At 43.0% G+C, this 23,076-nt stretch overlaps 1 protein-coding gene across 2 annotated transcripts; it reads left to right on the forward strand.

Annotated features, from left to right (window-relative positions):
* The first annotated feature begins 11,222 nt into the window (after window positions 1-11,222).
* Window positions 11,223-22,354, forward strand: NMS (neuromedin S). 2 transcript variants are annotated; one of them, XM_081003320.1, is made up of 10 exons: window positions 11,223-11,623; window positions 12,798-12,853; window positions 13,893-13,952; window positions 14,055-14,081; window positions 14,168-14,221; window positions 15,381-15,455; window positions 16,383-16,418; window positions 17,782-17,823; window positions 19,165-19,195; window positions 22,175-22,354. In XM_081003320.1, the coding sequence occupies exons 1-10, from the start codon at window positions 11,503-11,505 to the stop codon at window positions 22,249-22,251; spliced, it is 579 nt and encodes a 192-aa protein (XP_080859446.1). In that variant the 5' UTR covers window positions 11,223-11,502; the 3' UTR covers window positions 22,252-22,354. The 2 variants fall into 2 exon arrangements, with proteins under 2 accessions (XP_080859446.1, XP_080859447.1); XM_081003321.1 differs by having other exon boundaries at window positions 11,252-11,623; window positions 22,188-22,354.
* Window positions 22,355-23,076: the final 722 nt, after the last annotated feature.

Here is a 23,076-nt window from a genome sequence, read left to right on the forward strand (position 1 = left end):
TGTGATAGCAGAGCATCAGTGCCTAGGAGCAGTCTGCCTCTGAATACAAGATGATCGGAAACAACAGCTAGAAAGTGCTTTTGCACTCATGTCCTGCTTGTGGGCTTTGCCTCCATTATGGGCTGAGTGAGTGCCATCTATTTGGCCCCAGTCCCTTGCCCCAGAGGACTTCAGTGGGCCCTGCAGCCTACTAGGCAGAGATGGAAGGGGGAGGGTACTTTGGGAGCTCCTTGGGGCTATGAAGTGCAATGTAAATATTCCAAATAAATGAATAAATAAAGCTGAGGTTCATATGGCTAGCTCAGATCCTTTCCATCTTTCACAATATTCTGTCATTTAAATTACTTTAGTCTATTTAACCTTATCTTACCTAAAAAAACCCTAAAACTTAAAACTTATATATACCAAACTTTTTTAACCATAACATATTATTTCATAATTCTTTTTGACATTTCTGCTGAAGCCAAATAATTTCATTCCAACATTTTTCTAATACTCATTAATTTTACAATACTTTTCTAAATAAATTTTGAAACTTTCTTCCAATCTTCATCCCTCGCCTCTTCTTCCTGGTCTCGGGTTTTGTCAGTCCTTTCTCGTCTATCTAATCCACCAACCTGGTGCCCTTATGTCCGAGGCTCTTAAATCTTTTCCATGTCCCTTCTGCAGGTCTTCTTCTTGTTTATACCTGCCCTTTACTTTATCTTTTGTTGATCTTTTTCTTATTTTCTTTCCTTTCTCATTGGGGGGTAGGTCTCGGGAGGACTCCAATCCAAAAGTATCTCCATCTCTCCTCAGCAGATCAGCCCATTCCCCACAGTCCCATTCCCCACAGTCAACACTGTAATCCAGAAAGTAGTTAAAAGCATGTTTCAAAGTCTTTCCAAAGTTAAGAGCCCTCACAACTCCAGACCCGCCCCCGGTCCACTCCAGATTCGAACTTCAAGAACAACGGCTTATACTCCTGCAAGGCCTTGGGTCTCTCCATTTGTGTTATTTGAGGTTCAACAACAACCTCCTCCATTTTCTTCTGCCCTTGCACTATCAAAACAGATTCCTGGGCTGGTTCCTGAATGGTTTCTATATGGGTATTCACCGTTTGTCCAAAGTTTTTAACTGCAACAGTCATCAAATCCATCTTCTCATGCATCTGCTCCAGCAAAGCACTTGTCTTGCAAAAAGCAAGCACCAAGACTTCTTGTAAACACATTTTTTCCCCCAAGGTTAGAGTCTGGTCTCACGATGCTAATCATACAGCTGTGAGGTCCCCAGATCAGCTCCGGCAACAAATTAACAAGCTCCCTCTAGAGGAGACAATTTCTATTTGTATCCATCTTTTAAAAACAGGACCAACAAGGAAAAATTACTTTCACTTTTCAAATACTTTGTTTCTTTTGATTGCAAGAAGCAACATTGGAATCAATATATTTCTCTTTTTTTTTTAACTATCTGTCAAAAGACGTTCCATTCACGGTCGATGAACTTTCCCCATAAATTTCTGTCTCTGACACCCCGTTCCCAGGTTTGAGACGGTGGAAAATTTATCTTTCTTTACTCTCTCTCCTGCAGGCTTAAACAGTCAAAAATCCCCCTCTTTTCTCCTGCTTCCAAGAGGGGTTTTGGTGGTGATGAATGAAGGAAATTTAGAACTTTATATACGACTTTCCAGACTTTAGCTTACAAAGTTTTTGCTTCAATCTATTTACAAAAAACGGGAGGCGGACTTCCTGTTTAGAACCTTCCCGTTTCGGTGCCAAATTAAGATATTTCTTAATACTTAATCCAATTTTCCGTCCTACTCACGGGTACTTGTTTAGAGTCCAAATATCCACAGGAAAAGGTCAGCGCTCTCCGGCAACAGCTGTGCGGCTTCACTCCGTAAAAGTAGCGGTTGATTCAAAACACCGCGCCACTCACCCCACGTCGCTTCGGACCCCCGAAAAGGGGTTTCCCTGCGAGTAGGGGAGGCGCTCCTGGTGTCAGCCGAATCCCACGTTCCCAGGCTTCCTCCGCCTGGGATTTTTAAAGGGTCTCCGCCTTCGCCGCGGCGGCAAGACCCGATTTTCACAGAGCGGGTTCCCCTCTGTCAGAGGAACTCCGCCATTGCCGATGGCGCTGTCCCGGAAGTCCCTCTAGTGTAGCCTTTTTAGCCTCTGGTGAGAAGAGCTTTGTGCCCAGGACAGGGAAAATGGGAGTCAACAGACACTCAAGGAATAGTTTCAGAGAAAAAGCTTTATTTCTACCTTCCAGGCTGGTAGAAGGAGCAAGTGTGATAACTCACAAACAAGCACGAGTTCACAGCCATTTGCACAGAGCATATATTCCCCTTCAGTTCCCTCCCCTTTCTCCTCCTCCTCAAGAGTCCTGCCCCATGTTGAGTTTCCTGAGCATGAACAGAAAGCTCCTGTCTTGGGAAAGGAGGGTGAGAAGCCAAGGGGGTCGAGGAGCCTTGCGGTTCAGCATGTCCAAGATGTGTTGCTACTAGAGTGAGATAAGAGTCAGTTCTCAGGCTTGCTTTGACAGAGCCTATTCATTAGCTTTTGAAGCCTTCTCGTACTGATAAAAGAATAACATTTTGCCTTTGCAACAGCATCTTGTGAGAAAACAGAGGAAAACTTTAGCTGTGGATTTTTAGAAGAGAGAAAATGAATTTTGGATAGTTTTGAGGCCTAGTGTGACTTCGGGCCTAGGTGGGGCACCTGTCCTCACCTCCTTCACTAGCATAGGCCGACAGCAAGTGGAAGCTGCTGTCTGCCTGCTGTCTCTCCTACCAATTTTCCATGACAGGTTCTGTGGGAGAACAGAGCATCTTAGAATCAGGGGGCTGGTCAAGTCAAAGGGGTAGGCCACTGCCACCCACAATCAAAAAGAGATCCCTTCCTTGTTCTCCTTAGCTTTTCCAAATGCGCCATGTCCTCCTGCCAGGTGGTCCAGCCCCAAATCTAAGCTCTGCCTCAGAGACTCTCCTCTAACTTCTCTGCCTTTGCTTGTCTTCTCCCTGCAAAGCTGTCCTCAGATCAGGGGCATCTTACCCATAGAGGCTAGTGGTGCGGGGCGCCAGGCCTCTGCCTCATCCCCGCCAGAGGAGCCGCCCTCCAGCTACTGCCCGCCTCCTCCAGCCCCGCCGGCAGTGGCGCCTGAGGGAGCTTTGTACCATGGCACTGGATATGCTTAAGACAGCCCTGCCTCAGGTAAAACAGTCAATCATCAGGAGCAGAGTAGGGTTCCTCACATTTGGGGCGGGCCTCACTGAGGAGGCCCCCAAACAGCAAATTCAGATGCTCTTCTACGTCCTGTTTTCATCCAAGTGGGTCCATGGAGAGCTGTGGATATGGCTAAAGGTAAAGGGACCCCTGACCATTAGGTCCAGTCGTGGCCGACTCTGGGGTTGCGGCGCTCATCTCGCTTTATTGGCCGAGGGAGCCAGCGTACAGCTTCCGAGTCATGTGGCCAGCATAACTAAGCCGCTTCTGGTGAACCAGAGCAGTGCACGGAAACGCTGTTTACCTTCCCGCTGGAGCGATACCTATTTATCTACTTGCACTGCGTTGCTTTCGAACTGCTAGGTTGGCAGGAGCAGGCACCGAGCAATGGGAACTCACCCCATCGCAGGGATTTGAACCGCCGACCTTCTGATCAGCAAGTCCTAGGCTCTGTGGTTTAACCCACAGTGCCACCCGCGTCCCTTTGTGGATATGGCTAAAGGTAAAGGGACCCCTGACCATTAGGTCCAGTCGTGGCCGACTCTGGGGTTGCGGCGCTCATCTTGCTTTATTGGCCGAGGGAGCCGGCATACAGCTTCCGGGTCATGTGGCGAGCATGACTAAGCCGCTTCTGGCGAACCAGAGCAGCACACAGAAACGCTGTTTACCTTCCCGCAGGAGCGGTACCTATTTATCTACTTGCACTTTGATGTGCTTTCGAACTGCTAGGTTGGCAGGAGCTGGGACCGAGCAACGGGAGCTCACCCCGTCGCGGGGATTCGAACCGCCAGCCTTCTGATTGGCAAGTCCTTAGGTTCTGTGGTTTAGCCCACAGCGCCACCCGCTTCCCTGTGGATATGGCTAGGTGTGTGTTAATCTGGGCCCTGCTAGGCCTACACATCCATTGCACTCAGCAATTGTTTTATGTTTTATGCATGCGGTAGAGCAGCCATGATGGATTAATATGGATGTCAGTACGCCCTGCCTGTCTCTGTCCCTTTGTGCACATTATTCTTCTTCTTGTTGTTGCTTTAGGTAATGGAGACATTTTGCCAGTGCTTCACTCCAGCCAGGCAAAAGCACACGAGGAGGGTACATAGCAGTGCCAGTGAGGGGTTTGACCTGGGGAGAGTCTGAGGGCCTAATAGCAAGACCTGGAGGGCCACATTCACACCAGTGCTCTGTTGAATGGCAGATTCAATTGGACGCAATCCTGCTTGATTTGGGGCTATTGTTTTGGTGTTTTTCTGAGATACACGTTTACATGATTGTGATCACGAAGGGCAGACATACCGTACTAGAAGCTAAGCCCTTAAACTGTCAGTCATGGCCTGTGGGAGTCTGGTGTGTGGTCTGAAAGGCTGACAGCCTCCACCTATTCTCATTTTGCTTCATTCTAAGTTGGGCTAAACGTAATTGTTTAACAGACAGAAAATTTCAATTTTTTTTACTAAAGCGGACATCTGAGATATGCCAACATCTGTGCAATTGCATTAGGTTCTCTGCATGCATGCACATATTATTTTAGCTCTCCATATGCAGTCAAGTGGAAGTTCCCGGCCTCTTCAAATCTTCCTAGCTGGAAGGTTTGGCCACTGGCCTAGATGGAAGATGGAAGACAAAGAACAATTTGTGACAGTTTTTCTCACTATCACCACCACTCTTCAGTAGTATCGCTTTGTGGTTGTTAGTGGTCCCTGAAAGATTATCTAGCCATACACTTCAGTGTTTACTTGTTAATGCAATTAATTAAGCAAATTTATTGAATCCTAAATCAGGACAAATATGCCTTTTGCCTTTTGTTACTGTGTGGACTTTCTGCACAGGGTCATTTTTTGTAACTAGACAATACTCAGGTTCACCCATAGGTGGATGGACCTTACGCAGAACTTGCATCATGTGTATGTTGCATATTTTCTGAATTTGTTTATGTGTATGTTGCATATTTTCTGTTTGGTTAATGTCAGAAATCCCAGCTCTGACGTTCTGTTGATTCCAAACTAGTACAACAAACTGATAAGTATCCAGTGAAAGATCTGGCCAAGGTAAATTAATTGCACTAGAAATATTGATTTAAACCTATTTGCTTTCCTTAGCCCAGATCAGACTTGCTTAACTTAGAGGAACGGAAGATAATCTTCTGTTGACAGAAGGCACCAAGATCCAACAGACACTCCCTGCTGGATGGATGGAAGGGAGGTGATTTTTGCTGATTGCCCCTTGCCACTGGGCTGCTTTGGAGGGTCTCCCAGTTCTCCCTGGCAGATCTGTAGGGGACACAGAGTGCTGAAGCCAGACAGGAGGGGGGAAATCAGTAAAAATCACCTTCCTCCCTTCTCTTTTGTGCAAGGAGAATTCTGCTGAGTACAAGTGTAGATCTAGCAACCCATTGCAAAAGAAATCGAACACAATCACTGAAGTACTAGCCCAGGGCACATCAAAAGCTCAGTTACAAGTTAAAACAAGCAAGCAAAAACCCAGACAACCCACATTTCCTTTTTCTACACTTTCCATTTTGAAGTGCAATATTGAAAATAAGCATTCCAAGTCTGCATCTGCATCTCAAATAGCTTGTAGATATTTTAATTGTTTTATCATTTGAATGCTTGCCGCACAGGCTCCTTTGGAAGGAAGGATAGGATAGGATATAAATTAAATAATAATAATAAATGAAGCCAAACTCTCATGGAAAACCTATGTTCTGAATCATGTTCCACTGGATTAAATCTCCAGCAATAAATTGGATATGTTCAAGGACACCGTGGCCAATTTCTTGCCATCTTCATCTGTCAGCCTATCTATTTCCCACTGTTCCAAGTAATAACTATCCTCTGTTTCTGCTCAGTGCCTTGCTGCTAGCCTGGAATTGAAAACTTCATTACCAAGGCAGGCTATTTTCAGGCAATTCTTCTGGTTGCTGCTTTTATACAACCCAATGCACATTTTCTCAGCATATTTTTGCCTAGGCAGTAAGGTTTAATTAGAGTATATGAATTGACATAATAGAAATGATAGGAAATTTAGTCACTTATTTAAAAGCATTTGTAAACCACTTAATATTTTAAATGTATCTAAGTAGTATAACACACACACACACACACACACACACACACACACACGTATCATTAAAACAAAAATACAACCTAAAGCCAAGTTTTTAAGAGTAATAAGCATAAAAAAACAAATAAATTCAACATATCAAACAAGCTCAAATATTTTGAGTTGGTGAAAGCCTGGGGGAAAAGATAATTTTTTACAAGATGTCTGAAGCAACATGGTGGTTGCTGCTTCATGTAAAAGTAAAGGGTAAAGGGACCCCGCGGACGACTCTGGGGTTGCGGTGCTCATCTCGCTTTACTGGCTGAGGGAGCTTCTGGGTCATGTGGCCAGCATGACTAAGCTGCTTCTGGCGAACCAGAGCAGCGCACGGAAACGCCATTTACCTTCCCGCTGGAGCGGTATCTATTTATCTACTTGCACTTTTGCGTGCTTTTGAACTGCTAGGTTGGCAGGAGCATGGACTGAGCAACGGGAGCTCACCCCGTCGCAGGGATTCGAACCGCCGACCTTCTGATTGGCAAGCCCTAGGCTCTGTGGTTTAGACCACAGCACTACCCGCGTCCCACAAAGCAAATGTAGCTATGACATTACTGATAGTAACTCCAGCATACCCTTTCTTGAAAGCATTTTACACAGTACAAACCTAGGCTTGCTCACTCAAAACAGGGAGCCACAACCAGTCTCAGGTAATTCCACCTTTATAATGCATAGGTTTTCCAATGTTTATTTGCTCTGCGACAAGCAGCTGGTAGAGACTGCTGCATCATATATTTGTTGAACATCCATATCCCAGTGAGGAATGAAATCTCTTGCTAGGTGGCAGGAGCCTCTGTTCATGTCAGTGGAAAAGAGGGGCAGAGCAATGGGGCGGAGAGGGGTCAGCAAAGGGCACTATGTCACAGTGTACATTATGGCTTACACTATGCCCTGACCACTTGAGATGGTTCTAGTGTCATGGGCTGACCTCACTTCACTTCCACTTTACATTTCTTAAGTGTACACAAATAAAATTGAACAACCTGACCCTATGTACAGTTTCTACTATGCTCCTAGGCCTTACAGGTGAGATAGGACGGCACCCTTACGTATAAATCTAAAAGTATATATCATGTGGCCCATAGTATTTTCTTTCATTACATTTTTGTCCACTCTTCTTACAAGGTGCTTGGCTCCCTGCAATTTTATCTTTACAACTGGTCTGTGAAGAAGGTTAACCTGATGAGCAAAGACTTGAGCCTAAGTCTTCTCAATAGAACTCCAGTTCTTTAACCACCACACCACTTGGGCCAACAAGTTGAGACTTGAGTCAGACAATCAGAGACTCTGATCGTCGATGGACCATCTAGGATTGGGAGCACAGCCTGTTCTGGATGAGGTTGTACTCCCTCTGAAGGAGCAGGTCTGAGGCTTGGAAGTATGCCTGGTGCCAGCATTGCTCCCTGATGTTCCAGTGGCTGCTGGAGTCAGGAGTGTTTTTGCATCATTTGTCTCCCTTCTCATAGGAAAGAGAGATTGGCTGCAGAAGCACATGCCTACTATGCATAGCTGTTAACCTTCCCTTTTTTTTGTTTTTTTGCGGAAAATTCCCTTATTCCAGCGCCGTTTCCCGCTGCTATCCCGGATTGTTAGATATCCTGTAGACTGTCCCCGGGACAGGTGAGGCTGCTGATCCCTTATTTTCGAGGCTGCTGATCCCTTATTTTCAAATCTGAAAGTTGACAGCTATGCTACTATGCACCTTGACTTCTGGATAAGCTTCATTTGCTGCCTCACCTTTCTCTAGCCCCAAAGCCATTGCGAATCACATGACTGGAAAACTCTGTGATGGATATGCTAACCTTTTTGCTGAATTGTCTTGAGAATAGGCCTTTGCTTCTGCCTCCATTTCAAAATGGTTCCTATGTTTAATCAGAGACTGTAATCAGAGTTGAGATAGCAGGGAGGAAAGTTTATATGAAGTCTACCAAGGGTGATAATGGTTGCCCCTTTTTCTATTCCATCTAATCTCTTCACTTTTGCAAGTTGCATGTGGCTGGGGGCAACAGAATTACCAACCTGATTTCCAGCATCATGTTCTCCACAGGGAAAGTACAGGAAGTGCAAGACCTCCCCAAGGCATTATTTCATTTGCAGAGCAAATGCAGCTCATTAAAACTGATGTGCTGCTGGCGAGGCCATTGATGATACTGAACTCTCAGCACACACCTTTGAAATGGAATAAGTGAGGAAAAGAACCTATTCTGATTAAAGGAAACAGTTTAAATGTCTTATCTGGTTAAATTGCGGTTTTATAAATTCCAAGAACCATAAGCTAATTTTTAATGGATGTTCAGCAAGATCAAAAACAAAAGCGTCAGTTTCAAGGCAGTATTTTGCATCCACAAAATGCCTCCAGGAATGATTCCTCTTGAGTGTATGCACATTAAATTATGTCTGAAATGAGGCACCTTATCAGGGGTTTCAAAATGATCACGATTTCCCTCTAGAATCAGGTCCCGCAAAGTATGAAAGCAGAAGTAAAGTGGGCTGCTACATCCAGTTGTTAATAAAACCCAGACAGGCAGATGGCAAAAGGCAAGGCACCCACAGAGGACCTTCATTATGTAGTTTGCATCACATACTGAAGCCACATCTCATTACCCTGACCTTAGACACTTAAGATATAGATATTTTAGGACCCACTATGTAATTCTGATGCCTGGGACCAGATGTAATCAGATCAGCTTACATAGCACCTTCAGGTAGCAAAGGCTGCTGTAGAGAAGAACTGTGTTCTACGAGTTCCATTCAAGTGGTCTATATGGAAAGGTTAATCTCTATTTGAATGACGAAACTGACTTATTCCCCCCCACCCAAATAATGGAGATTAAGGTCAGCAGCACTGGATTTTCCAAGCAAGCTAACAAGACCCTGGCATAAGGCCTATGATTTACATAATATGGTGCTGGTGTGGTCTATTTCTTCTCCACTACAAACTTTTCAGTTTAAGGATCCTTTTCAGCATCTTTCCCTTAGGGCTTTTGGTTTTCGTACTACAACACTTTTTTTTTTTAATGATAATGCTGGTGCTGAAGAAAATAAAAAGTTCAGGTGGTCTGCCAAGACCTCCAGAAATTTTCATGTGGTGGTCTACCAAAAGATAAAATAAGTTTGAGAACTACTACTGTAGAATTATTCTATATTCCATGACCCTAGGGTACGTAATTACATTACAATTGATGTCACTGATCCAACATCTCCAAGTGGACTTCATGGCTGAATGGAGATTTGAACCCTGATCTCCCAGATCCAGCACTCTAAGCACTACACCACAGTGACTCTCTTACACAGCACTTTGACTCATCTTGTGTCTAGCAAAAGAAAAAAAGGGGGGATAGGACTTTAACAGATCATAAACTGCTACAATTATATATTCAGTTTCTCCCTCATAATCCTCATCGGTATCTAGCAAGATGCCAGCAGGACACCTTGTATGTACATTGTACATTCTGTTCTTGGGCAATCTAAATAGTGACCTGTGATTCACTCTGATCTTCTGGTAGATCCTGACCTGCTAGTTGGTAATTCCTGGATTTAAACCAAAAAAGCATTATGTAAAATTGCCTTTAGATTCATTGATAGCTTGGTTGATCTACAACCAATATGGAATTATTGCATTTAGATAACTCAGTTGTACTAAGTTGACATAGGACTAAGTTGACATTGACTAAGCTTAGGCAATGTCCAGCATATAAAAAAATGTTATGGTATCAATACAGGCATCACTTACTGAGGGCTCGATCACTCAGTGTCCCAATTTACGTAAGAAGGAATGGTTTATTGGTACAACCTTGACTGAAGAAAGATGTAGGTATATTTTGTATATTATTTATTTAAAAGATGTCTAGTCCACCTTTCAGCAGGACTCTGAGTGGTTTATAACAAGAAGATGAAATGCAAAGTAAAATATAATGACAAGTTAAGAAAGAAAAGTAGATGAAAATAATACATGAAAATGCTTGGGAGACTCAAAAGTATTTGCCTGGTACTGAAATTAAAACAGTGTTGGTGCCAGGTAGATCTCTCTAGGGAGGGAATTTCACATACAGAACATTCTCTCACTGATCACCACCCACCATAACCTCTGTTCCTGGGCAGGTTGGTGTAGGATCAAGCATTCCTTCCAGGAAGTGGATACTAAGCTGTACAGCCAGGTTTGAGGAATTTTTGACCTGCCAAATATTGAAGATCTGCAACTCCCATCTGCCCTAGCAAGCATCGCCAGTGGCCATGGATTACGGAAAATGTAGCTCAACAACAGCTGGAGAATCAATGGTTCCCCACTCCTGCGGCATAAAATGGATGAACATATTTTTCAAGTAAGTTTCTTACTGTATCTGAGATTATACTGTAAATTCTACAGTATTGGTGTAGAAAACATAGAAGAAGTATTGCTTAAAGTATCGGGTACAGTATAGAGGGTGTGGAAGAAGGGAGGTTGAATTGTACAAAAATCACACACCTTCCCATTCATCTTTGAACCGCCTCTTTTGAATAATTTAAAACGATTTGCTTCCTGTCGTTTTATATATTTTAAAAAATAAAATAAGTTTTAAAAAGTGACTTCAACAATCAATAATTATGTACCAGCTTTGAATGATAACTGATGGCATTTTTGTTATCCGGCACACATTTTACTGTTAATATTCTTTATTGAATTTCAATTGAGTACTGATATTACACAGAGGCTGGTTTTTATGTCCAGCACATTTTATCTAAAGTAGAGATGTGGCTGAAAGGGCTGCATATTGATTTATAGCACTGGCGTTTTACATATTGCAACGCTTTCGAGTATAAAGGACTTTTAAAAATTCTGCAGGGAAGAATTTATGGGACTTTGCAACAGAAAGGTTGCAAATATATACAACTGTTACCTTGCATTCTTTAGGGACATTTTCCTCCCGCCTTTAGTCGTTCATCCCCAAGATCTTTCAGAAACGTTCATTCTGTATATTCTTCTTCTCGGAAACTTGGCTAATGCGTAGTTGAAATCGTTGTGCGCCAAGCGCCGAGCAGGGAGCAATTACTTCCTGAATGAAAGCGCAGCGTGGCGCTTAATGAGACAACGAGGAGCCTGCGAGGTGCTGATTGGCTCTTCTTCCGAGGGGAAGTTTGTTACAAATAAAGATGCTTCTCGAGTTCGGGAGAGTCAGACAAAGGCCGGGCAGCAACGCGGCTGCCTCGTGGGCTTGGACTGAAGATGCAGAAATTGTGTCAGAGAAAGCCCAGCCTGTCTCGGCCGCTGAAAATGAAACGGCACGCGCCTCCCTTCCCCTTGATCTTCGTTATCTACTGCGTTTGCACCGCACGATTCACCTCAGGTAGGAGCCGCGTTCCCCACAATGTGTATTATTTTAGATACTTAAGACTTTTTATACAGCGTCCTTCATTATGTCTATGGATGAACGATCTGGAAAGTTTACAGCAGAACTGGGGAAAAATGGAAGAAATGCTTCGCAGGTTTCCTGTCCGTCTAACGAGAGGTTTCTTGGTTGTAAGCCAAGCTTACTTCTAAGAGGAAACTTGCCCAGGAATCTTGTGCATGAGGGAGTCAGAAGCTACTGCTGTAGCAAGTAAACAAAAAAAAAAGGGCTTCCTTTAACTTTTAGTAATCTGGCTCAGTCTTTAAGAAATGAGCAATAGCTTCCCCATGCGCACGACTCCACGACGGTTTTTGCGTAAAGTGGAAGAATCCTCTCCTGTGGAGGGAAGAGCATTTGGGAAGTTTTCCTGATCTAGTAGTAATCTAAGAGTAAAAAGGCTTCGAGCTTTTGCCACAGTGGATTAGGGTTTCCACCGGGGTCTTTCTCTCTCCTGAAAGAGGAGGAAAGTTGTAAATGAAAGAGCGGCCAATCACTTAAATAGGAGAAGCAGAAGTAGAGCCTCTAAAATTTCTCTCTAGATAAAGCTCTACGTGGTCAAGAGAGTTTGTTTTTAATAGTACAGTTAAAAGGATCCGGAGACGGTTCAGAAGCTCCAGCACCTGCGATGCTCTCCAAGGTGCTGAAACGAGGATGACCGTCTCGTCTCTTTATAAAACGTGTTGTATTTAGCACAAAGCCTGAGAAAACGTAGGTATCGGGACACATATTTAATTTAAATTGTTTTGAATCATTTAAAACAAAACTTAAGCGTGTGTGAATTGTGAGAAGGGTGGTAATAAATAGATGTTAAGTTGGTGTGTGTGTGTCTGTTTTCTCTGTGAGGAAACTATGTCCAGTTTCATCGTCATCTATTTATGCCATTCTGATCTATGGACTATTAAAAAAAAAAAACTAATCAAAAGAGGCTAATTATCACTGTACTGTATAATAAGTTTTTTAAAATGTGCACATACACACTCAAAGAGTCAACCGAAGACAGTAGTACAATTCTCTTAAGTGCCTTCTGTTGGACTTGCCCTGTCTTTCTTTAGATCCTTATGCAATTAAGTCCCGTTAATTAAGACCCATGCTGTAGTGTATCTAATGCTTTCTTACTGTTTCTCTTTAACAGGATTTCCACAGCCCTTTGATGACTATCTAGGCGAATCAGACATTCCTAAAAGCAAGGTATGCAAACTTTTTAATAAATTTCCATGCCTGTGCTTGGAACACCTATCCCAAAAGTGTGTGAGATCCCATGGGAACAGTGAATTCTACCACTATTATAGAGGGAAGACAGCCTGGTATATGCCTGATGCATGTAACAAGAACAATTGGTTGCTGCATCCCCATGTTCACTGCAGGAACCAAATCTGTTGATCTAGTGTATATATAAGCTAAAGAAAATCTTCAAAAATGTTGCCAATATAATAAACTTTCCGATTTCTCTACCCCACTCCCTCCACTTCTGATTTAGAGACTAGCATGGTGTTTCTGTCAGTAGTTGGAACTGTCTGAACAACCCCATGTAAAAATAAGTTGTAATAAATTTTCAGTAGCATAGATTAGGGGTTTTCGAAGTTTCTATCTCCGGGGCAGACATGAAAGGGTTTGAGGCCCGTCAGTCACAAAATGGAGGTGTTGTGAGCAGTGGATGGAAGCAGAGTTTGACATAAACACGACTGACATAATTTTATTCTGATACCTAATCACTCTTTGCCACAGCAATTTCTTTATGGTGGCAGGGAGTTTCATAGTTCACCATTACTCAAACTAAATAAAGACTCTGGAGTGTGATCCTGTCAGCACATTGTGTCTCTGCTCAAACATTCGCACTGGCCACTGATTTGTTACCAGGCCAAATTCAAGGTGTTTTTATTAGTGTATAAAAGCCTCATTAGCTTGGAACCAGTTTACTTGAAGAAAACCACCTTATCGTTTATGGGCTCACTAGACCACCTTGATCTGTTAGAAGTTGCACTTTTAATGTTTTGTTTGACTCTTGTGGCAGCACTCTAAATTAAATAAAAATTAATTTTATGGCCAAAATCAGACATAGTGGTTTTATATCAAAACAACTGCAAAATATGTAATGCTTGACTAACTATGTTTGAAAATAATTTATATTAGAATTATTTTTAAATTTTATGTTTGTATAATTACCTCTATTTTTTATTATTTGCTTCAAACACATCAATATTTAGTTTAAGCTCTTTTTGTCTTCTAGATCTGCCGTTCTGTTATGGATCTTTGTAACTCCATGTTTAATGGCATGCAGATAGATGAGGTATGATCCGATTCTTTCTTTTCTCTGAAAACTCTGTCATGGTATTTATGTAGTTAAGTAATCATCAGCCCTCATGTAATCTGATATGCTTCTCCTCACTAGGAAAATAATCAGGAAATATATAAAAGAGTAAGTATTTACCTTTCTTTATAATATGCACAATACCTGTTTTTCTTTAAATAATGCAACATACTAAAATAGCTCTTTCTATGCAGTTTTTATTTCACTACTCCAGAGCTCAAGATCCAACATATCCACTTAAAACCGGGGTTAGTATTTTAACATAAGCATATTTTATATTTTATACATCACAACATACAAAATAGTATAGAACAGTATATAAAATCTTTCACGTGCCTTGAGTGTATTTATTAGCGATGCAAGCCTATGCATGTCTGCTTGGAATTAAGACCCATTGAAACCAATGGCGCTTATTACAAAGGAATTGTGCATAGGATTGCAACTCAAGTCCACAAAGGGCAGGCTGAACCTTAAGCCAGGCAAATAATGTCAAATAAGATTTATCTCACATCTGGACCATACATTTAAAGCACTCTCATACCTCTTCAACAGTCCAGGCTTCCCCCAAAGAATCATGGGAACTGTAGCTGTGTGAGGGGTGTCCTAATAACTCTCAGGACTCTTACAGTTCCCAGTAATCTTTGAGGGAAGTCATGATGGTCAAAGTGGTATAAGAGTGCTTTAAATGTACAGTGAGGAAATTGACAGGATCTGAAAAAATCTTGCAACCAGATTCATAAGCGCCCGGTAGGGTTTTAGACAGCCACCAACGGCACACACTCCCTTCAGTGTAACATGGGAACCATCTATCAAAGGGGGGGGGGGGATGAAAATCCATTAGCCTAATACAACCCTCTCTTTCGAACAGTTAGTGAATGACTTTACCCACAAAAAGCTTTAGCAATGACTTTATGAAATATTATTTTTTTTATTATTATTTAGTATATCTCTGTATGTATACATATACAATTAGTAATGGTTATTCACTTCATTAAAACAATGGCAAGAAGTGTGCTGAACCACAGTATGGCCCAATACATGTTTGCCCTGAACAGACCCCACTTAGTTCTATGGAGCTTTATGCCTAGTGAGTGCGTTTAGGATTACAGCATAAGGGATCTGCTCCTAATTACCCAGCACCTCTGCACTGCTCTACAGTCCTGGCAAAGCCCCCAAGAGATGTTTTTCTGGCTGCACCTGAAACTTCTTGATAAACTTATTTTGGGACTTCATATTTTGAATGAGCCAGTTCCTTATAAAGTCATCTATGTTGAGATGATGTTACAGGTAGAGTAGGAATGTCACTCTGTCAGTGAACCATATAGCTGTCATCTAGGCTTTACAGATTTATCTTTCTAATTTTTGTCTTTGCGTAAAATTGGTGTTCATGATATCTCTTTGTTACAGTCTTTCCCTGTGCATCCTTTAATGAGCCTTGCTCCAAAGCTCTCGGAGAGGAGAATGAAAAGATTCCTTGATCCTGTATGCACTCGCTTCATCCATAGTATTTTGTGACACAAACACTTCATTTTGACTTTTTCCTTTTCTACTAAAAAGCCATTGTACTGGTGGTGAAATTGTGTGCATTTGTCTACTCTCATTTCCTTCTTATCTCCCTTTCGTTTTCTTAAAACATTCTATCATTCCCCCCCCCCGAATTTCCTTATTGTACCCCATTTTTAAAGTTTATTCAAAGTAAGTCACAACCATCACTGTCAATGTGACTATTCCTGTTAGTTAATTCTTCTAGTGTTTGTGAACTGCTAGGCACATACACTATCCCTACCCAAAGGATGGTCAAAATCTCCAGTATCACTCCTGTATTGGTGCTGAATGCTGAAGCAACTTTGCACAGGGCTTTTGCATGCAGAAACATACTGCACTGTAATATCCTTAACTGGTAGAATAATTCATTCCCATTGCAGTCAATTGCAATGTTTTGTTGACTGACATCTGTAGGAGACTGGGTGTAGCAGATAGAAAAAAACCCAACAACTCTGTAGCAATGTAAACTACCAGCTGCATCATTTGACTAGTTTAACATTCAGTGAAAATGTAGAGAATGGTACTAGGAACAAATTTACAGAATAAATAATAGCACTTTCAAAAATCAATACTAAGATCTAACTTTCCATTTGAGCTTTGGTGTTGTTCTCAAGAGCATGATCACGCCATTTCCATTTAAGAGACAGAAGCATGCGCTATACACGTTGCTTGGCCAAAGAAAAACCTCAGATGAATTCAAGGTGTTTAGCGTTCTCTTTCTATTTCCAACATTGCCTGTGGTTTTGTGTTTCGAATGCTTTAGCCTAATGTCATGTACTGGAGCAGTCTGCTAGCTTCTGCTGAAAGGCATCAACCTATGGGCATTAGGAGATGATGAAATTAACATGCACTATCACCTTGCAGGAATCTCAGCTTGCGGCCGAAGAATTCTTGAAGAAGGTAGGCTTAAAATGCTGGCATTATTGTGCATATGTGTTACAAACAGCTCCCAATGCTCAGTTAGTTTGTTTTGCCACCCTGTGAGCTATCTGGGTCAGCATATCAAAGAGACAGAAGGCAAGGAATGGCAGGGGTGATGCCAGCAACACAGTAAATGTTTAAATGCTCTGCCCTTTGCTTCTCCTACTTTGTGAGTGAGCACGGGGTAGACTCTTTATACATTCAAAGCAAACATAGCTATGATGGTTCCTAAGAAAAATGGGAAGGGGGGGGGGAATCACCCCAAACCAGGCAAAGATTTGCTCAATTTGGGGCAATTTTGTCCTCCCTTAGCAGCCCTCGGAATGCCATGCCAAATTGTTCAGGGGGCATCTCTAACCTTCTTAATATGCTTAATGGGGGTCACAGTGTCATCTCTATCTTCCTCTTCTCCTTGTTCCTATTTCTCTGTTGGTGGTTGCTATACTAAGGCTGCAGTCCTAACTTATCCACTACCACCCAGCTGGTGGGGCTTTTTTGGAATGGCAGGGCCACCAATGCATCTGAAGCCCTGCTGCTCAGGAAGTCTGTGGTGGAAGAAGGAGTGCCAACTTGATTAAATTATTGGGGGGGGGGCAAGTAAACCCTGTCCCACATAATCAACCACATGTCGCGGTGCAGGGCACAATTTGAATTGCAACGCCCATCAACTTTGGGGAGCCTGGCCCCCTCAACTGTTTTATTGGGGGGGAGGGACCTTGGCCTCCTAGGAGTTGGCTCCTATGTGCGGAAAGCAGAGGAAAGGATGATGCGCCCAAATCCATGCTCCCGGCTAGTGCACCAACTGGACCTGACCCTGTCACACAACAGCAGTGAGATCAGAGCTCAGGATCCAATGGATCATGGACCAGCCTCTTCCTTGCCCCAGAACACCTCGTTGTGGTGTTTTCCTGGCTACCACCCATCCAGACATTCAGCAGGTGGAAGCAGGAGGTTAGAGCCAAGGGAATGATTCTTGTGTCACTTCCCTTGGTAATGGGTGGCAGGAGCCAGCTTAGTCAGGAGAGCCGGGTGGAGGGATAAGTCTACTCATTCCGACTGCCCTCCCCAGTCTAGTTTAAATGGGGGGGGGGGAGTTGGATTGCTTTGACCAGCTGCCTTCCTATGCATATTTACCGAGGAGCGATCCCCATTTTGAGTAGACATGCATAAGATTGCACTTGAACCCCCTATATTGCTGGGAGGAAAGTTTTGGCTCTGCTGGCTGCAGGATCTCATTGGGCCCCACTACACTGCAGTATTTCAGAACTCCTGACCTATGTCAAAGTGCACAATAGGTTTAGAAACATTTTGCCAAGTCTGCTTTATTTCTTTCCTTTTACAGGACAGCTTGGATACCTTGGGCCGGCCCTTTTTTCTCTTCAGGGTATCTAATTTTATTTGTTCATTATCAGAAAAATAAAATTGAACCATACATAGTTTCCCCTCTTGGTATAAAAAAATGAAAATGAAAACAGCATTTATAAGGCCTGCCGCCCGAAACACACACCATTATATCAGAGCTTTCCAAACTGTGTGTCGCAGCACGTTAGTGTGTCGGCTGCAGTGTGTAGGTGTGTTGTGCGAATGCTGTCCGCCTTCCTCCCGGGGATGGAAAGGGGTTAGTTTAACCTTCAGTTTGCTAGTAAAACTGAATTCTGTGTCATGAAATGATGCACGTCTGAAAAGTGTGTCACCAACATGAAAAGTCTGGAACGCTCTGCATTATGTGATACTAGCATGTGTTAAAATCTACAGTTCACCCTACACTGTGGTCTCACTGTAGATTGCATCAGGCTTCCTTACCACAATACAATATATTTAGTGGTGCTATCAAGGCAGCAATTGGGGCAGGAGTCCAGTGGCCCACTCAACAGAATGAGCTGCAGCTGTCCCTCACTCCACAAATGCAACAGGACTGGGGAATAATACGTATTGACTATATACAGAGTCATTCCCCATTGTAAGATCATTCGGTCCAAAATCTAAAATTACTTAAGTGTATCACTGCATCTGTTTCTTATCCTAAATATCTAGAGAATTTAAATAATTAAAAAGCCAGAGGAGCTACACAAACAAATACATTATTGTAATTTTTAGAATGTTTCAATTGTTTTAGAATGTTGTTGCTTCTGTGCAAGGACTTTCACTTGTACAGCAGGGCTTCTCTCCCTCTCCTCCCCTTACATCCCCTCAAATTGGCTTATAAGGGTCTGAAGAACCCACAAAACAGCACACAGCAGGAGGAAATTGTTCCGCCTGGAAAGCTGGAGTGCTTGCGCAAATGGGACCTTCATAATAATACAAATGCTTAATTCCACCCCAAATGTCTGGCAAAGAATTGCCCCCACCCACCCTTGCCATGGCTTCAGTGCAACTTATATGCTGCTTATATGGAGTAGTGCAAGCAGTAGAGGGCATCTGCTCACAGACCAGCATATATGAATGGGAGGCATGGAACGATAACCACATGCCTGCATGCTGACAAAACATTATGACAGCCAGTCGGAATGCAGCGCAGTTGTTCTAGTCAGCAAAGTGATGCTCTTTTGCAAACTCTCACCTTTGAATGACCTTGAGCTGGAGAAGCACCTGGTGTGCCGACAAAGTCAACTCTGCACCTCTTATTTTCTGCTGTTCACTTTGTGGCAAAGCTGGAGATTATGCTTCTCAATGTTACACACTGCAGTGTGTTTAATTTTTTTTTCTTTGCGTGTTAAATTTTCAGCCAAGGAATGGAAGGACAGTGGATAATGGAGGTGAATAGGACAGTCAAAAGGTCGTGTATTTATTTATTTATTTACAACATTCATATTTGTTTGTGGCGGTAATGATGATATCTCAATGGGGTGCATGTATCCTCTCCTATAATAATGAGCATGGAATGACATGGACGTAGCTGGGGGGGGGGGGAGAATATTTTTATAAGCATGTTGATGTCAGTGAAACAGTTCACATGTATAGTACTACTTCACATGTTGTTGTTTAGTCGTGTCCGACTCTTCATGACCCCATGGACCAGAGCACGCCAGGCACTTTTGTCTTCCACTGCCTCCCGCAGTTTGGTCAAACTCATGTTGGTAGCTTCGAGAATACTGTCCAACCATCTTGTCCTCTGTCGTCCCCTTCTCCTTGTGCCCTCCATCTTTCCCAACATCAGGGTCTTTTCCAGGAAGTCTTCTCTTCTCATGAGGTAGCCAAATTATTGGAGTCTCATCTTCATGATCTGTCCTTCCAGTGAGCACTCAGGGCTGATTTCCTTCAGAATGGAGAGGTTTGATCTTCTTGCAGTCCATGGGACTCTCAAGAGTCTCCTCCAGCACCATAATTCAAAAGCATCAATTCTTCGGCGATCAGCCTTCTTTATGGTCCAGCTCTCACTTCCATACATCACTACTGGGAAAACCATAGCTTTTATTATACGGACCTTTGTTGGCAAGGTGATGTCTCTACTTTTTAAGATGCTGTCTAGGTTTGTCATTGCTTTTCTCCCAAGAAGCAGGCGTCTTTTAATTTCGTGGCTGCTGTCACCATCTGCAGTGATCATGGAGCCCAAGAAAGTAAAATCTCTCACTGCCTCCATTTCTTCCCCTTCTATTTGCCAGGAGGTGATGGGACCAGTGGCCATGATCTTCGTTTTTTTGATGTTGAGCTTCAGACCATATTTTGCGCTCTCCTCTTTCACCCTCATTAAAAGGTTCTTTAATTCCTCCTCACTTTCTGCCATCAAGGTTGTGTCATCTGCGTATCTGAGGTTGTTGATATTTCTTCCGGCAATCTTAATTCCGGCTAGGGATTCATCCAGCCCAGCCTTTCGCATGATGAATTCTGCATATAAGTTAAATAAGCAGGGAGACAATATACTACTTCACATACTCAGGCAAAATTGCTCCCCAATACATGGTCTGTGTCATTGGCATTAGCAGCGCCACTAGGGGCAGGTGATGCTGGGTTTCATCCCATTCTTCAGTCATGTGATCACCATCATCAAAAGTTGACTGGAGCTGCACATGGGTCTCGTGCTACGTGATCTGGAACACCATGTGCAGCTACAGCACACAGATTTATGCTCACGGCACCCCTGCAGAGCAGATCTGTCAGGAGAGTGAGTCAGGAACAGGTTGGCAATAGATCAGCGAAGTTTATTCTTTATTCAAGGGAACATGGTTGGCTCAGGAGACCAGGCCTAGTGAGCACAGCAACTCGTCCCAGTAGATCTTGCCTCTATGAGGCAGTTGTGGGGACTGAAGGTCCCCACCGCCCCACAGTTCCCTAAGTCTTCTCCTCCACCGGGTCATTCCCAAGCCATCTGAGACTATATCGCCACAGCTGTCTTTACTCCACTCTCTCCACGCTTCTTTTGGTTCTGGGAGACCAGGAGGAAGGGGAACTTGTCACAGCAGGAAGGGAAGACACCTTGGTTTCTTCACTAACCTTACTCATCTCTTCCTCTTGGCCCTCTCTCATCTCCAGTCTCTGCTTCTGTACTGTTCTCTACCACAGACTCCCCCTGCTCACTAAGCCCTGTTACTGTCTCAGCTTCCAACACTTTTCCCCAGTGTGCTCATCTTACCACCACCAGTCCCCTAGCTCTGATCCTTCTTCCCTTGGGGTTTCTCTAGTTGGTGCCTCCCACTATTCCTCTGCATCCAGCCAGTCCATGACACCATTTCACAATCCATTACCTTTTGCATGAATCAAGGCATCTTTGTAGAAACAGAATAGAACTTCTTGTGTCCAAATGGCTGGGAAGAGTTGGGATTAAAGGACTGTTTTTGCCATGAAGGTGTTTGGACAAATAGCTTTATGTTTTTTAAATGGTTCCAATATCTGAGATTGCTAATAAGATCCCTGCTGTGTTTTAAAATAATTTGGTGTTACTGCCAACAAGCAGTTTCCATGTAGGAAGAAGAAAGGAGCTCTAGCTTTTAGAAGTAGACTCATTGTGCCATATACTGCTATGTATGCCAACTTCCTCATAAGGAGTGCACTGACTGGAACTTCTACGCATCTGTTCTCTGCCTAGCAATGTGATGCATCTCCTGTTTGTTGTGTTTCTTGGTCATCGGCAGAAAATTACAATCTTTTCTCTACCAAAAAGCTTCTTGCTAACTACATGTTTTAGCCTTTTTGAATCCAAGTGAATATTTTTTATTTTAACTACCAGCCAGTTCAGCTGAAGTACTGGAAATCATAGCTGCTACATACAGATCATATTATTTTGTAGTACTGGTAGGCTTAAAGCTTTCAGAATTGACACAACTGCCCTAAAGATGAAGGGTCCAATCCAGTAGAATCATAGAATTGTAGAGTTGGAAGGGACCACAAGTGTCATCTAGTCCCAAGACCCTGCAATCTTTTGCCCAACATGGGGCTAAAACCCATGGCCCTGAGATTAAGAGTCCTGCTCTCCCAACTGAGCTATCCCATTACCAAGCCTTTCTGGATCAGACCAAAAGCTTGACTAGTCCAGCATTCTCTATTCACAGTGGCCAACCAGGTGTCCATGGCATGCCTGCAAGGAGGCTGGACTGCAACAGTGTTCTTGCAACTTGCATTGTCCAGCAACTGGTATCTAGAGGCATACTGCAGTAGTTATGTGCAGCCTTCTTGCAAGAGCATCTTTGCATGGAGGACATCATCTCCATTAGGGGACGGAGAGGGAAGGCTTCAACAGTTGATTGGCGAATGCCTTAAGTATTTAGATTCCTTCAAAGACTAACTATTTTTTTCCCCAGACTTTTCTTTCAGACTTCAAGGAAAGAGAAAACCCAAGGGTCACTTGACTTCCTCGCTCTACCACTTTAAACTCTGAAAATAAACGTTTGGACTACTAGTCCGCTGTTCAGAGACATGCTCTTGAAGCCTGTGAAGTTACATGTAATAAATTTGCAGCCATAAATTATACCTGTATGGTTTCTCTGTGTGTTCATGCCCTCCCTTTATACCCCCAATCCCCATATGTACCCAGCTGAATATTCATTTGCCATGTCCTCATTTAGCAGAAACCCAAATGTGTTCTTTGTTAAAAAGAAATAATTATGATTCAGTGAATAGTTACTCAGATGTGTCTGCTTTATTTGTGGCTAAGTCATGATAAAGGGACAAGTTGTTGGGATGTGAATAGCTGCTTGGGGAGGATATATTTATTCGATATTATCCTTCCTTACGTTTGTGAGTTCAGCAGCTTAAAAGAGAAGCTGCCCCCATCAGTACAACACAGAGGCAGCCATTTTGTTGTACATGCAATGGCCCTCAGCACATAGAAGTACACATGAAGTAGCATGGTTCCTGCACCATTTTAAAAAGCATTTTTATCAGGCATGGCAGAAGTGCTGTGCTTTCAAGCTGCTCCAGGCCTCAGCTTTAAACTGCTTAAAGCAGCAGAAGTGGAGACGCAGAACTGCCCTTGGTACAACTCATGTGGACTCCTCACTTATTATTTTTTTAATTACTGTTTTTAATCTCCAGATTTTTAAAGATTTTCCTGGAATCATCCTAAAAATCCCCCTGGGACATAATTTAAGACGTACGTGAACGAAATCAGAACAGGAAGGACAAATATGGATTCTGTCTGCCTCTGGGATAGGTTCTGTCCATCAAGTGATTGACAGATTAATGGCCCCACGAACCTGTCAGA

This window comes from Podarcis pityusensis (genome assembly GCF_964106645.2).
Source record: "Podarcis pityusensis genome assembly, chromosome: 4".
NCBI lineage: Eukaryota > Metazoa > Chordata > Lepidosauria > Squamata > Lacertidae > Podarcis > Podarcis pityusensis.

Excerpts from the sequence above, each read along its gene's own strand:
- NMS (XM_081003320.1), top strand. The coding sequence starts at position 11,503 with ATGCAGAAATTGTGTCAGAGAAAGCCCAGCCTGTCTCGGCCGCTGAAA. Across the intron at positions 12,854-13,892 it reads CAGACATTCCTAAAAGCAAG|ATCTGCCGTTCTGTTATGGA; the intron begins GTATGCAAACTT and ends TTTGTCTTCTAG. Across the intron at positions 17,824-19,164 it reads GGCCCTTTTTTCTCTTCAGG|CCAAGGAATGGAAGGACAGT; the intron begins GTATCTAATTTT and ends TTAAATTTTCAG.